Source organism: Schistocerca americana, chromosome 8 (genome assembly GCF_021461395.2).
Source record: "Schistocerca americana isolate TAMUIC-IGC-003095 chromosome 8, iqSchAmer2.1, whole genome shotgun sequence".
Taxonomy (NCBI): Eukaryota; Metazoa; Arthropoda; class Insecta; order Orthoptera; family Acrididae; genus Schistocerca; species Schistocerca americana.
The window spans coordinates 437,159,624-437,175,072 of record NC_060126.1 but is presented as its reverse complement, the minus strand read 5'-3'; the positions used below and the strand labels follow the sequence as shown (position 1 = coordinate 437,175,072).

Sequence of the window (15,449 nt, the reverse complement as noted above, 5' to 3'; positions counted from 1 at the left end):
ACGCAGAGACGCAGTGTGACGCAGCATCATATAAGTTAGAATTAAGAAATAACATTTTTCTCCCTTTGAAAGCTCACAGGTGGAGATTGGAGACTGTAGCAGAGCAGACAGAACATTAGCCGAGAGGTCACGTCGTTGTTGTTGTTGTTGTTGTTGGTTCAACCAACTGCTAAGTGGTCGTACAGTTTTGTAGACAGGGTTGTGGTGTGTTGAAAGAATTTCCATGTTAACGAGAGCACAAGCCAAAAGGTTACGTGAGAAACAGCAAGAAGTCAAGATGGGGGAGAATCAACCAGATAGACAGCAAGTAAATGAGCTTATTGACAATAGGACAGATGGTGAACATGAGAATAGGACAGATGGTGAATCAGATAATAGGACAGTCGGGGAGCTGCAGAATCAGCAGGCGCAGTTAGACTGGGATGAAATTGAGACAGATCAGACAGATGGGAATCGAGGGGACGAGAACATCAAATTTCCAGAATATGAAATCCCAGGTAGGGCACATTCTGAGCCAGAAATATACAGATCACGTAGGAAATGGCAAAGATTAGAAGCGAAACGAGCACATGAAACGCGTCTGTTTGCCGCATATTCAGGCACAGAACACGCGTCAATACAGTCAATGAACCGGAAGTTAGCCAACGTTCAAAGAGAAGTAGACAGTGAGGAAGAGGGGGAACATTTAGAATACGTCGAACCTATCGTACACATTCTAAATATGCCTAAACAACAGATACAGGATTTTGCGGAGTTACGAGCGCCACGAAAAGGTTCCGTAACAGACGCAACTGTACCTGCAAACACAAGACATTCACAACAGAGAAGGCAGATGCGGAGTTGTTTGCGCCACGTAATGATTCAATGACAAACGCAACTAGTCCTCAACACAGACACCATGGGTTATTGTAGTTATCAAACTTAGAAACGCCACAGCATAGCCCATAAGCGACGTAACTGACCGAGTAGAAAACAATAGATCGAGAATACATAGTTCAGCAGAAGGTAGTGTTACAGGACAGGACGCGATCATAGAGATGTTACAAAAAATGAATGCTAGTATGACGAAACAGAATACACAGATAACAAAATAGTATCAGGAATTGAAACAGGATAATCAGGCTATTAATACACAGATGACAAAACAGTATCAGGAATTGAAACAGGATAATCAGATATTGAAACAGGATAATCAGGCTATTAAGACACAGATCCAACAGGATAATCAGAACTTGAGACAAGAGATTAAGACACAGATCCAACAGGTTAAAATCCAGATGGATCGCCAGAATTGATAGTCAGATCCCTCAGATAAACAAAGACACGAAAGAATCTAGAGAAAGAATTCAGGTACTAACACAAGGTCAGCAGCAATTTCGCACTGACGTGGACAAGGTCCCATTGGACATCGTAAACTTTGACAAAAAGGTGGAACGTATTACGAAAAAAGCCACTCGAACAGGAACACAAATTTCGGAAGAACAAGCAATTCAAAGCTAGGTCGCAAAGGTTGCACTGAAAAAATTTGATCAGCAGATCAATAAAATAGAACTTAAAAACAAAGATCAGTTTGAAAAGCTTCGAACAGAGTTGATATAAACTATCGAAGAAAAGATCGAGACCGATTACACCTGTAGCGAAACAACTGACACGTCAAGCGTTAATTCAGTACACGAACACGCGTCGTCTAAGAAAGTTCAAGTAGAACCAAGGCTAGACGTAACACTAGCGCAGAAATCGAAACAGAAAACTCCGATTAAAGTAATACATGACATGCCACAGGACCAGGCACAGTATCTAGATAAACGCAATACATACATTCAGCCGATACCAATCGAAAGACAGGCAACTGAACCAGTAAATACAATGACACAACATAATAGCAGCACAGGTACTAACGATACCGCGAACGACGAGAGTAGAAACACACGAACAACACTTTTGTTCACCAATGATACGATATGACGCGGATATCAGTCAGGAAATTGTGAATAGTCAGACAGGCAGTAGATTACCAGAGAATAAACACGACGACACAAGCAGTGGCAGATTATTTGAGTCCATGAATCAGCCACAGACCGGAGTTATGAGTAGATATGATACAGACCACTTCCTTACAGTCATAAAATTACAACATTTCAAGGAAGAAGGCGGTAGCTTGAATGCACGCACATTCATCGACCAGTTTCAAGTAGGCTTACCAAACCACTGGAACGTAGCTCACAAACTTGACTTCATTTGTGCAGACATGTCGCCGGCCGGAGTGGCCGAGCGGTTCTAGGCGCTACAGTCTGGAACCGCGCGACCGCTACGGTCGCAGGTTCGAATCCTGCCTCGGGCATGGATGCGTTTGATGTACTTAGGTTGGTTAGGTTTAAGTAGTTCTAAGTTCTAGGGGACTGATGACCACAGCAGTTAAGTCCCATAGTGCTCAGAGCCATTTGAACCATTGTTTTGCACACATGTCAGGGACAGTAGCAGAGGTGATGCAAAAGATCGCGGCTACCTGTACGTCTTACCTTCAGTTCAGAACAGCATTTCTTGAAAGAAATTGGTCTAAGGAGGCGCAAAACAAAATTAAATAAGAGTTACTTCAAATGACACCATATGAAAACTCAGGAGAGAAAAGCGTGGTAAAATTCTTTGATACAATGGACAAAAAGAATCAATGCCTAGACAAACCATACAGTAACGGAGAGCTGATACGTCTATGTAGAACGAAATTACCGGTAAAGTATCAACAGGTGACAGTAGGAAAAAATGAAAATACTGACGAATTCATGGAGGTTTTAAGGGAACTTGAATTTATGTTTAAAGAAGACGAGGTGAAAGAAAAAAGAAAGGAAACGGAACAGTAAAAGGAAAGGACTAAGAACGAATATTCCAATAATAATAATCGTAATCCTAACACCAATAATTTCAGGAGACAGTGGCACAATGGAGACAATTGGCATAGAAACGATAACCAGAATAATTGGTGCCGAAATAGGAACGGTAATGGACACTCATACAGTGGCGGATATGGGTTTAGGAATCAAAATGCCAAAGGTCAAGGGTACTTTGAAAGAGGTCAGGATGTTAGAAACAGCAACTGGCGAGACCAAGGCGCGAATAACTACCGAGGAAGTTATGGCCCACAGAGACAAGAACAACACAGCAAAGGGAAACCAGAAGTAGCAATCAGGCCACCAAATCCTGAAAAACGTAAAGATTGACGGGAAAATCCGGAAGAGGTTAGGCAAACTGACGTCCATTCATAAAGACAATCAAAAAAGGACATTCATGTTTTGGAAGTAGCTAGATCAAAATTAGAAAAAACTGAAAATAGCTAAAATTCAGACAAACAGGGACTTACGAAAATTTCCGACAAATAGTCAGCACCAGATACACTCGATTTAAACTACATAGCTTGGGAAAACAGCGTAGAATGGGAAAATTCTGAAAGCGAGGATGAGCTGTCACCACTTCCGTGTATTAGAGAACTAAGCGACGAAGAATTGTTAACCGGACTTAGCAATATATTTGACGAGAAGCAAGTAAACGAACGCGATAAAACAGAGCAGAGTATCCTAGATAAAAACAAAACACAGACGCCACAAACACAAAAGACGTTTAATGTATACAACATGGGTGACTATGAGGAGATAGAGAGAGACTACATTTGGGAATGTTTGGAAATGAAGGGAAAGGAGAGACAGGAGCTCGAAAACAGACGAAAAGAGGTAGATAGGTCGCAAACGGTTTTGCTCACGGAGTTAACACCAAAGCAAACACAAACACAAAGGGAATGTACAATTATCCACAGGTTAAGCTATGAATCTATAGCAGAGGATTTGATGCAAGAAAAGGAAATCGTAACATCCACAATTATACAACCCATATTAAAGATAAACATTGGTGAAGTCACGACACAAGCAATCATAGATAGTGGGAGTCAAGTGACGGCTATATCAGAAAGCCTATTTGAAAGGTGCAATAGAGAGAAAGAATTACCGATTTTAAGGACGAAAAGGATAAGAGTTTTTGGAGCCTTAGGAAAAAATGCAACAGAGGTGAAACACGAAACACGTCTTTCATTCAATTGCCAAGGTTACGAATTTGAAAACAATTTTATAATAGTACCAAAACTTATGGCTAATATGATAATCGGTGTAGATTTCATTAATGGGCGTAAGGTTCACATTTGGATACCACAAGGCTTCGTAGATTATGTAATACTATATTTTATTCAAACTTTGAACGATGAAACAGAACAGGGAAAAGTAAAGCAATTGCATTTAAGTCAAAAAGGGAACGAAATAGAGGAGGAGAGACACCCTAGATATAAGTTTGAGGAAAACATTGACCCAGTCCCACCAGAAATAACAGAAGAAATTCATCAAGAAATTAGTAAGAAGATAGAGGAAATAGATGATATTTCGCTCCACGATAAAAAAAATTTAGCAGGCATACTGAGATCACATGCGGAGGTATTTGCACCAAAACAGGTACCATTAAAGATTTTCAATACAAATTTGAGGTCAAAGATCATAAACCCTTTTGTGTTCCACCTTATTCCATACCATAATAGTTATCGAGAACAAGTATTTCTGGAAATCAGAAAAATGTTCGATGATGACACAATTGAATCCGCCAAGTCACCATATAATTAACCCTTACACGTTGTAAGTAAGAAGGATGGGATCATACGTTTGGTACTCGATTCAAGACAAATAAATACAATTATAACAGATAGACCAGAGAAATTGGAAGAGTTGATTCAGAAGTCTCATGGAGTACAGATTTTTTCATCCATCGATTTGCGCTCAAGTTTTTGGCAAGTCTGTTGACTTCTGTAATAGTATGGTGGTGGAAATTTCATCTTGCAGGAGCCACAGGGTAGAGGATACATCTCAGATCAATCCGTTGTGCAAAATAACAGAAGATCAACCCCACGCTCACACAGTATCGAACAGAAGTTTTAGGTTGAGGAAGAAATTGATGAGAAAGTACGGTTCGAACACAGCATTGTAAGGCAGTGAGACGTGGACTATGGGACCGGAACAGAACAGAAACATTTCAGGTGTGGTGTTGCAGAAGAATGTTGTAAATCAGGAGAACCGATGAAATAAGGAAGCGGAAGTTTTCCGCAGAATCGGCGAGGAATGGAATACATGGAAAACACTGACAAGAGAAGGGACATTATGGCAGGATATCCGTTACGACATCAGGGAATAACCTTCATGGTATTACAGGGAGCTGTAGAGGGTGTAAGCTGCGGAGAAACACGGAGAGTGGGCTACATCCAGTAAATAATTGAGGAAGTAGGTTGGAAGTTTTACTTTGATATGAAAAGGTTGGCACAGCAGAGGAATTCGTAACAGGTCGCATCAAACCAGTCAGAAGACGACTAAGATAAAAAGAATAAAAAGAGAAAATATAAACTACACGGCAGTTATAAGAGTCGAGAGGTATGGAGGGATGTGTTGGGTGAGGACGAATCGCAACAAGGATGGAGCTGTCCCCGATGTTATTGAATCTGTACAATGAGCAAGCAGTAAAGGAATCCAAAGAAAAATTGGAAGTAAGAATTTAAGTCCAAGGAGAAGAAAGAAAATCTTTAAGATTCTTTCAGAGAGAGCAAAGGATTTAGAAGAGCATTTTAAGGGATTTGTCAGTGTCTGCAAAGCAGGATATAAGATGAACATCAACAAAAGCAAAGAATGGGTAGTGGAATGTAGTCGAATTAAACAAGGCGATGCTCAGGGAAAGAGATTAGGAATTGAGACACTTAAAGTAATAGATGAGTTTTGCTTTTTTGGACAGTAAAACAACTGATGATGGCCGAAGCAAGGAGTGTATAAAATGTAGGCTGGCAAAGGCAAGAAAAACTTTTCTGAAGAAGAGAAATTTGTTAACATCGAATACAGATTTAAGTTTCTGACGTATAGCCGTGTAGGAAGAGAAAGCTGGACGATAAAGTGTTCAGACGAGAAGAGAACAGAAGCTTTTGAGATGTGATGCTACAGAAGAATGCTGAAGATTAGATGGATAGAGAAGGTACTGAATAGAATTGTGCAGAAATTAAATTTGTGTCACAACTTGACTGGAAGAACGGGTCAGTTGATAGGTCACCTTCTGAGACATAAAGGGATCATCAGTTTATATTGAAGGGAAATGTTTGGGGTACGGATTGTAGATGGACACCAAGAGATGAATACAGTAAGCGGGTTATAGTGGATGTATGTTGCAGTAGTTATTCGGAGATGCAGTAATTGTCGGAGATTGCACAAGATAGAATAGCTTGGAGAGCTGCATCAACCCAGGCTTTGGGCTGAAGAAAAGGACAGCAATCTAAATGTTCAGACACATTGACAAGATATATGTTTTCCATTTTTTTGTTGAATTTGTAGAGTTCCTCAGTTTCCTGCTTTATGTTAATGGGAGCCTGTTGAAAATCTTACCACAAGAATAAGTAACTCCATTCTGAAACCTAGACAAGGAGTTCAAAGTCTACATGACAACTGTTTTCGTGTCTTGTGCAGTGACTGAAACTGGTGTTTGTTATTAGCAACAAAACCATTAAGTAACAAAAGCATTTAGATGTGAATATAAGAATTCCCAGATGCCCAGTAAGGCTTCTGCAAGATGTACGACTATGTACCTCACTCAATGTTGCCACGGCTCACTTCCGCTGAAGAAATAATTTATTTACTTCGGGTGCACTGACCTAGGAGATAGCACCGGAAGACAACAGGGAGTCAACATATGTCTAACATGCCAACACTTTTATCTGTAGGTCATCACAATGAGAGATGCTTCTAAAGGCACAACACAATGAATTCGGCTTCTTGATTAGAGTCTTTGATTGATTGTTTTGTTATACAGCTGCAACCTCGGAAATTTATTGGAGTGTGTTTCATTTAGTGTATGGCTATTACCGTCTCTTTCTGACGTCGTTATTGCCTGTCTGAAGTTTCCTAATATGACTCTTTACTGAAATTCAGACTTAAACTGTTAACTGTGAATCACTAGTAGGCATCTTCTGCTGTTATTTTAAGCTCTTTCTCGTAATGCTGAGTTTGAACCCTTGATAACTGTTGTAATGATATTACCATAGTCCGACATAACTTTTTTTCTTTTTCTATCCTTTTCACCTCAAAACAGAATTCCAACATTACCGGTTTTGTATTTCGTTCTGCATACGTTGTGTAACTGCCAGTTATGTAGTTAATCAGACTAAGAGCAGCCGACCAGTTGCAAAGGATAAAGTAATCTTTACCTAGGTTTCAATAGATATAAATCTATCTTCTTCAGAAGACGGCAGTATTATAACAACATGAAGTGATATGTCCTTATAAGGACATATCACTTCATGTTGTTATAATACTGCCGTCTTCTGAAGAAGATAGATTTATATCTATTGAAACCTAGGTAAAGATTACTTTATCCTTTGCAACTGGTCGGCTGCTCTTAGTCTGATTTACGTGGAACCGTTGCTGTAGCGCAGCTATGTTTAAAGTTATGTAGTTATTATTTTTCAGTTTCTTCTGTTCTGTGCTTAAAATATTTCTACGTGCACAAAAATGTAATTTCCTTAAAAAGTTTAAAAACATCGTAATCTGTGTACTATTACGCGAGAGAGACGTGCTTTAAAATGTATCGAGAGGTCGTTATGTGAAACGGTAACAAGGCAGTCTGAGGAGAATTGCAGACACGTTATTGTCGTGCATGACCGACGGAATGGTGTGCGCGTAAGAGCAGGTTTATACACTGTTTTCGGTGTACAACGTGGGCTGTTCTCGATGCAGATCGCAAACTGTGAAGTTGTAAATATGTTAAAGTGCTTTCTGTCATAGACTATAACCTCGCAAAATAACTTCGAAACTACGATGCACAGGCAGTGCTATAAAGTCTTTGCCGAGTGGACTGTTTTCGGTGTTTTCCGCGGAGTGCAGACTTAAAAGATATATACACAAAAGTGATTCTAGACAAACTATAGCAGTCTATGACCACATAATAAGTAATGATTTTATCCAGTGAACTATTTTCGATGTATAGTGCGGACTGTGAAATATAAATGTACCGAAGCGCTTCTCGCCACAAACAAATATCTAAGAAAGAAATAAAAAACATCAATGTTCGAATAATGGTGAGGAATGTTCAACAAGTGCAGCGACCTCGGTAAACATCGGGCTTCTTTTCTGAGTGAAGCATGTTACTCTACGACGTGAACTACAGATACTTCGGTCAACGAGGCGACTACAAATAACACACTTTCTATTGTAACGTATAAGTGGCAATTTTCAAGAGGGCAATTACAGCGACACCCCTTAATAAGGATTACACTTCTAGTTTATGGGTCGCCAACGCGGGATGATGACACGCCATTTTTCACAGTTAAGTGTTTCTTCATCAGAGATTGTGACTCTTTGGAAGCTGTTAAGTGCGTTTCAAGAGAACTCCTGTAATAAACGTATAGCTTTTTGACAAACTGCCTACTGGCTTCTGTCTCGAGTTCTTCGGCCGACGTTCATCTGATGATTTTACTGACGTTTCGCCAGCACGAGTGGCTGGCATTGCCAAAGCTTCACCCTCCATTGCCGGTGGTGAACTGGAACCGACCTCGCAGCCGCAGACTATATGTACCTGGCGCGCCAACGTACGATGGCTTCTCCGCGGTCATTTTCGGTGCGGTTCTCCTCTTGCTACCTGCGACGGTCGTTCGCTGCAGTACGGGAAGCCAGGATCCGTTTACCTTAAGGCTTTCTTCTTTCTTGTTGAAACTATTCCCGTGTTTTTGTATTTCTACAGCTTATTTGAACGAGCGGGTTTGATAGTGCTTCTCTACAGCCAGAACTTCCGTGTCGGCGAATTTTATTACGTGGTCAGTCTCACTCAGTGCGTGCTCTGCCACGGCCGATTTCTCCTCCTGCCCCAACCTGCAATGTCGCTTATGTTCTTTGATCCTGGTGTTGATTGATCGTCCAGTCATTCCGACATGTGCATGGTATGCGGTATATTCCCGACATTGCAAGGTGGCCCCTTTTCTCCTTTGCCGATCTAAGACACTCTTTGATCTTCCTTGTCGGTTTGAAAATCGTCTTTACGCCGTGTTTGCGCAATATACGGCCGATCCTGCCCGTCACTCTGGGAATGTGTCAGAAAGGACGTACCCGACATTTCTTTTTCTGATTCCTTACTTCGCCGAGTGTTTGGCTCTGTTACACTTATAATATAATGTGTGGAGTACCCATTGCTCCACAGAACACTTTCCAGGTGTTGCATTTCGCGTCTGAGGTGCTGCGGTTCACATATTCGTCCTGCTCGCGTTACGAGCGTATTAATCATGCCTCTTTTCTGGCTCGGGTGGTGGTTTGATAGTTTGTGCAGTTATCGGTCCGTGTGTGTCGGCTTTCGATACACGCTCTGTCCCCGGTTATCGCCATCCCTTGTGACCAGCACATCTAGAAATGGCAGTTTTTTTGTCCTTTTCTACTTCCATGGTAAATTTTATGTTGACATGGAGGATGTTCAAGTGTCTTAGGAAGTCACCGAGTTGTTCTTCGCCATGGCCATACACAACGAAAGCTTTTTGCTGAAGTAACAGTTAAAACTTCTCGTTGTTGCTACTTATCTCAAGTAACTTAAATCTCAGGCATGTTAACTCATACTTTCAGTAAGTTAGGGAGGTTGAACCGAAATTAAATTGTTTTATTAAATGGTTTCTTCTAGGAAAATATTACTTACAGAGTGTTAAGGATGTAAGTGTGGGCAGTGATAACTGAGTAGAGTGTATTGAACATTACATTAGAATTTACTTCATTGGCATTTTATTAATTGTAGCTACTACAGGTAGCATGTTTTTACTCTGTTTAGTGCCCCCAAGTATATGTGGCTCAAGCAAGCCATAAAAGGCTGTTTTCCCCTGGGCAGCAACTCAAAATTGAAGTGTTGGTGCGGGGAGTCAAAAAGGGTAATCTATACTGACAGGGTTAGTTACGACTGTGCAGAAAACATCAGGTGGTAAATTAAATGATCTGTCTGCGAGAAGAGCGTTAGATGGAGAGAAAAAAACAACTTACACACTGAAGTTGCTGCATATTAACCCTTTGATTGCCATTGGGACCTATGCGTCACACGATAGGTTATCAGTGAACTGCTGCATGTTATTGCTATATACAGTATATCAGTGTCCCGTTGGTAAGGTGTAGCCTACTAATGGTTAGCAGAATACTTATAATTACAGATTCCACCTGTAACTCGCGTTGTCCTCAGGTTTCATTGTTAATCCTCTTCACCGTATGGTCGCATCGAATTAGTCCGCACCTGCAGATAGGCATCTCAATCACCAGACTCACAAAGCGGGCTGCCTTCGCGCCCTCCCGGACACACCTTGTCAATAACTCTTCACTACGAACTGATACTTGCCACATCACAAACGAAGCGCATTTTGAGCACCTGTAGGTGAGTTACAACTTGGAGAGACGTTCTGGTCACTGATGTGTCTACGGTCCAACAGACATAGTCACGAGCCCAGGAGGGGCGCTGCAAGCGGCGATGACGTGCTGTTAGCAAAAGCAATTGCGTCGGTCGTCTGCTGCCATAGCCCATTAACGCCAAATTTTGCGGCACTGTCCTAACGGATACGTTCGTCGCAAGTCCATCATTGACTCTGTGGTGTCACCGCCAGACACCACACTGGCTAGGTGGTAGCCTTCAAATCGGCCGCGGTCCATTAGTATACGTCGGACCCGCGTGTCGCCACTGTCAGTGATTGCAGATCGAGCGCCACCACACAGCAGGTCTAGAGAGACGTACTAGCACACGCCCCAGTTGTACAGCTGACGTTCATAGCAATGGTTCACTGACAAATACGCTCTCATTTGCCGAGACGATAGTTAGCATAGCCTTCAGCTACATTTGCTACGACCTAGCAAGGCGCCGTATTCAATTAATATTATGAAGCATGTACCGTAACGAGAGATGTTCTACAGTTGTGGATTAAAGTTAAGTATTATATCAACTACGTACTTTATTTGCAATTCTCAAGATATTGTCCTGTTCCAGACCTCACGCCAGTCAGCGTGTAATTAAACGCGTGCATTTCTGCCTCCTCTAGAAAAACAGTGTTGGCTCTTCTGCCAACACTACAGACTCAACCCAAACGCCGCTGTTCTCGGTCGTAAAGTGAATACCGTCGGCCACTGTGTTGTCCGTGGTGAGCGGCAACGCCTGAAATTTGGTATTCTCGGCGCACTTTTGATACTCTGGATCTCGGAATAATGAATTCATTAACGATTTCCGAAATCGAATGTCCCGTGCGTCTATCTCCAACTACCATTCGGCGTTTAAAGTCTGTTAATTGCTGTCGTTCGGCCATAATCGAGTCGATAAACGTTTGATATAACTCACCTGAGTACAAATTAGAAATCGGCCAATGGACCGCCCTTTTATACCTTGTGTACGCGATACTAACGTCATTCGTATATGTGTATATCGCTATCCCACGACTTTTGTTTTCCTATCGAAGTCGAAAAATATGTTTTGTAGCCAAAAGGGTGGGAGTAATACAGGGTGATTCAAAAAGAATACCACAACTTTAGGAATTTAAAACTCTGCAACGACAAAAGGCAGAGCTAAGCACTATCTGTCGGCGAATTAAGGGAGCTATAAAGTTTCATTTAGTTGTACATTTGTTCGCTTGAGGCGCTGTTGACTAGGCGTCAGCGTCAGTTGATGCTAAGATGGCGACCGCTCAACAGAAAGCTTTTTGTGTTATTGAGTACGGCAGAAGTGAATCGACGACAGTTGTTCAGCGTGCATTTCGAACGAAGTATGGTGTTAAACTTCCTGATAGGTGGTGTATTAAACGTTGGTATAAACAGTTTACAGAGAATGGGTGTTTGTGCAAAGGGAAAAGTTCTGGACGGCCGAGAACGAGTGATGAAAATGTAGCACGCATCCAGCAAGCAACTTTCCACACTAACGGGAAAGTCAACCGTCACAATGTCTGTATATGGGGCACTGAGAATCCGCGGGAAACAACTCAGTATGAACGTGACTCGCCTAAGGTGAACGTTTTCTGTGCCATTTCAGCCAATAAAGTTTTTGGTCCCTTTTTCTTCGAAGGTGCTACTGTAACTGGGCTACAGTATCTGGAGATGTTAGAGAATTGGCTGTTCCCTCAGCTCGAACAAGAAGCACAACAATTCATATTTCAGCAGGACGGAGCGCCACCACATTGGCACTTATCTGTCCGTAACTACCTGAACGTCAACTACCCGAGGCGATGGATCGGCCGCCAGGCAGCCCGTGACAGAGCACTTCATCACTGGCCTCCAAGAAGCCCTGATCTTACCCCCTGCGATTTTTTCTTATGGGGGTATGTTAAGGATATGGTGTTTCGGCCACCTCTCCCAGCCACCATTGATGATTTGAAACGAGAAATAACAGCAGCTATCCAAACTGTTACGCCTGATATGCTACAGAGAGTGTGGAACGAGTTGGAGTATCGGGTTGATATTGCTCGAGTGTCTGGAGGGGGCCATATTGAACATCTCTGAACTTGTTTTTGAGTGAAAAAAACCTTTTTAAATACTCTTTGTAATGATGTATAACAGAAGGTTATATTATGTTTCTTTCATTAAATACACATTTTTAAAGTTGTGGTATTCTTTTTGAATCACCCTGTATTATGTATTGGAACCTTGAATAAAACCAACCTGCTTCCAGGATGAAAATGTGTTGAGTTACTTACTGACAGCGCCTCGTATTTAGGTTAAAAATTAAAGGGTGCCCAGAGGCGATCCTCGTGGCCCTCCAGATTTTATGTTCCCCCATTCTAAGGTTAGTTTCAATGCCTGATACACCGTCTGTCAGTGAGATATCCTGCTACCTGTTACAAAGTTAAGACTAGATTTGTTCGAGAGGAAGCCTGACCGCAGACCAGGAGACGGCAGAGGCTCACCTGGACTCTGTCGACCCTCCTGGCGAGCCCCACGACGTTGACGCCGCGTCTGATCAGCGCCTGAGTTATAGCGGCGCCGATGCCGGCGCTGGCGCCCGTGACCAGCGCGACGCGGCCCCGGTACCGCTCCATGGCTCCCTCCTGTCCTGTCTGCTCTGTCTCGTCCCTGCCTCAGATCCGCACAGAGCGCTCTCGCTCCCAGAATGCAGGCGCGACTGCTGGGCAGTGGGGGCGGGCAGCGGCTATATAAAGACGACCTTAACTGCGGGGATCTGCTGACACGACGCAGCGCGACCACATCACGACTGACTTGCACTTTCGTAGCACGCGACGTGAAGTGACGCAGCAGCTCAGCGCTGGCGGCTGGCGGCTGGCGACTCCGCCAAGGCCTCCGCAGCTCGCGCGCGCGGAACAGAGCAAGAGGAAGAGAGAGAAACACAAATGGAGAAATGTGACTGTGAGGAAGAGTAAGTATATGAGTGTTGGGCGGTGGTAAAAATTGCTGTTTTGAAGAGCGCGCCGCAGCGCGTAGTGTGAAGCAGTCGCGCTCCGTTTCTGGCGGTGTCGCCGCTGTGGTAATCGCAGCTTTGGTGTCTCCTTCTGGTGGGAAAGGGGAAAGGTTGCCTGTTCACGTGCATTTAAGGGGCGCTATGAGCTCCCCAGGGTCAGTCTGGGTCAGTCTCTCGTCCCCAGCTTGGTAGTCTGTCTCCCGTCTGCATTTGTTAAGCAGTAAGTGTCTGTCTGTCGTTCCGAGTGATAGTATGTCTTTCGTTCGGATCAACCTTTAAGACCAGCAGAATGAGAGTCTTTCCACTCCGCCAGTAACAGAACTCAGCGAGTGGTCGCCCGGTCGGGGCTTAGCTCCTGCATCTGACTCTGCGCGTTAGGCCGCCAGTCTGCTCCAGTTGCTCCGGCAATGGTCATTGGCGGTTGCATCGATCGGTTGGTCGGTCGCGCACTGACAGGGGAACCTCCCCATCGCACCCCCCTCAGAGTTAGTTATAAGTTGGCGCAGTGGATAGGCCTTGAAACACTTAACACAGATCAATCGAGAAAACAGGAAGAAGTTGTGTGGAACTATGAAAAAGAAATAAGCAAAATATACAAACTGAGTAGTCCATGTGCAAGATATGCAACATCAAGGATAGTATAAGTTCAGGGGCGTCGTGGTCTCGTGGTTAGCGTGAGCAGCTACGGAACGAGAGGTCCTTGGTTCAAGTCTTCCCTCGACTGAAAAGTTTAATTTTTTTATTTTCAGACGATCATCAAAGTTCAGGCACTCACACATAATCAACTTCGCTCTCCACAATTCCGGGACATGTTCAGATTTGCTTGGACATATGCAGGATTTGACGGTCTACACACGGAAAAATTTGAAAACGTTAAAAACATATGTTTAGACAGAGCACAGGGAAAACTGAGCGACTGTGAAACTATTGCATTCATTTGTTGCAGTTTATGTGACAAACTCTTGTGTTTTCATCACTTTTTTGTGAGTATCACATCCACAAGAAAACCTAAATCGGGCAAGGATGAAGAATCTTTATACCTATACGCCAAGTGTACAAGTTAGGTGGGTCGACAACATATTCCTGTCATGTGACGCACTACCGTCACCAGTGTCGTATAGAATATATCAGACGTGTTTTCCCGTGGAAGAATCGGTTGACCTATGACCTTGCGATCAACTGTTTTCGGTTCCCATTGGAGAGGCACGTCCTTTCGTCTATTAATCGCACGGTTTTGCGATGCGGCCGCAAAACACAGACACTAAACTCATTACAGTGAACAGAGACGTCAATGAACGAACGGACAGATCACAACTTTGCGAAAATAAAGAAAGTAAAATTTTCACACGAGGGAAGACTTGAACCAAGGACCTTACGTTCGGCAGCTGCTCACGCTAACCACGGGACCACGGCGCTCGTTAGCTTACACTATCGTTTTGTGGCGTATCCTGCGCATGAACTACTCAGTTTGTATATTTTGCTTATTTTTTTCATAGTTCTACACAACTTCTTCCTGTTTTCTCGATTGATCTGTGTTCAGTTTTTCAAGGCCTATCCACTGTGCCAATTTATAACTAAATCTGAGGGGGGTGCGATGGGGAGGTTCCCTCGTGAGATACAAGATGACTTGTCCGCCTTGAGCGTCGGCGCATGTGAGGTCGCCACGTGAGTCCAGTGGGCCGCGCCGTATAGCGAGGGGTAGTGGCTTCGCGGCCGACAAGAGAGCAACAGGAGTCAACCCACGACATCGGTCTGGCCGGTGCGAGCTGCGACGCCGTGAGACGGGAGATCGGCGCGCCTTGCTGCGTCCGTTGAAGCGTCTGGCAGCAGGAGGTTCGGGAGAGCGATTTGGAGGTGCTGCGCCAGGTCTTCTCCAGAAATTGCAGTTTATTGGAAGTTAAGTTTCATTTACTTGTTAAGTTCTACTTGTTTTCTTCGTGAGGTCACCAGCCGCTTTGTTTTGGGGTCGTCCCACCATTCTTCTCCGTTTG

At 43.4% G+C, this 15,449-nt stretch overlaps 1 protein-coding gene across 1 annotated transcript in view; it reads right to left on the bottom strand.

Annotated features, from left to right (window-relative positions):
• LOC124544790 (dehydrogenase/reductase SDR family member 11-like) overlaps nt 1-13,159 on the bottom strand; it is an 89,780-nt gene extending 76,621 nt beyond the window's left edge. Inside the window, exon 1 of the mRNA XM_047123472.1 lies at nt 12,950-13,159. Coding sequence (XP_046979428.1) covers nt 12,950-13,081 — 132 coding nt within the window. The 5' untranslated portion in view covers nt 13,082-13,159. The remainder of the gene's footprint in view (nt 1-12,949) is intronic.
• Nucleotides 13,160-15,449: the final 2,290 nt, after the last annotated feature.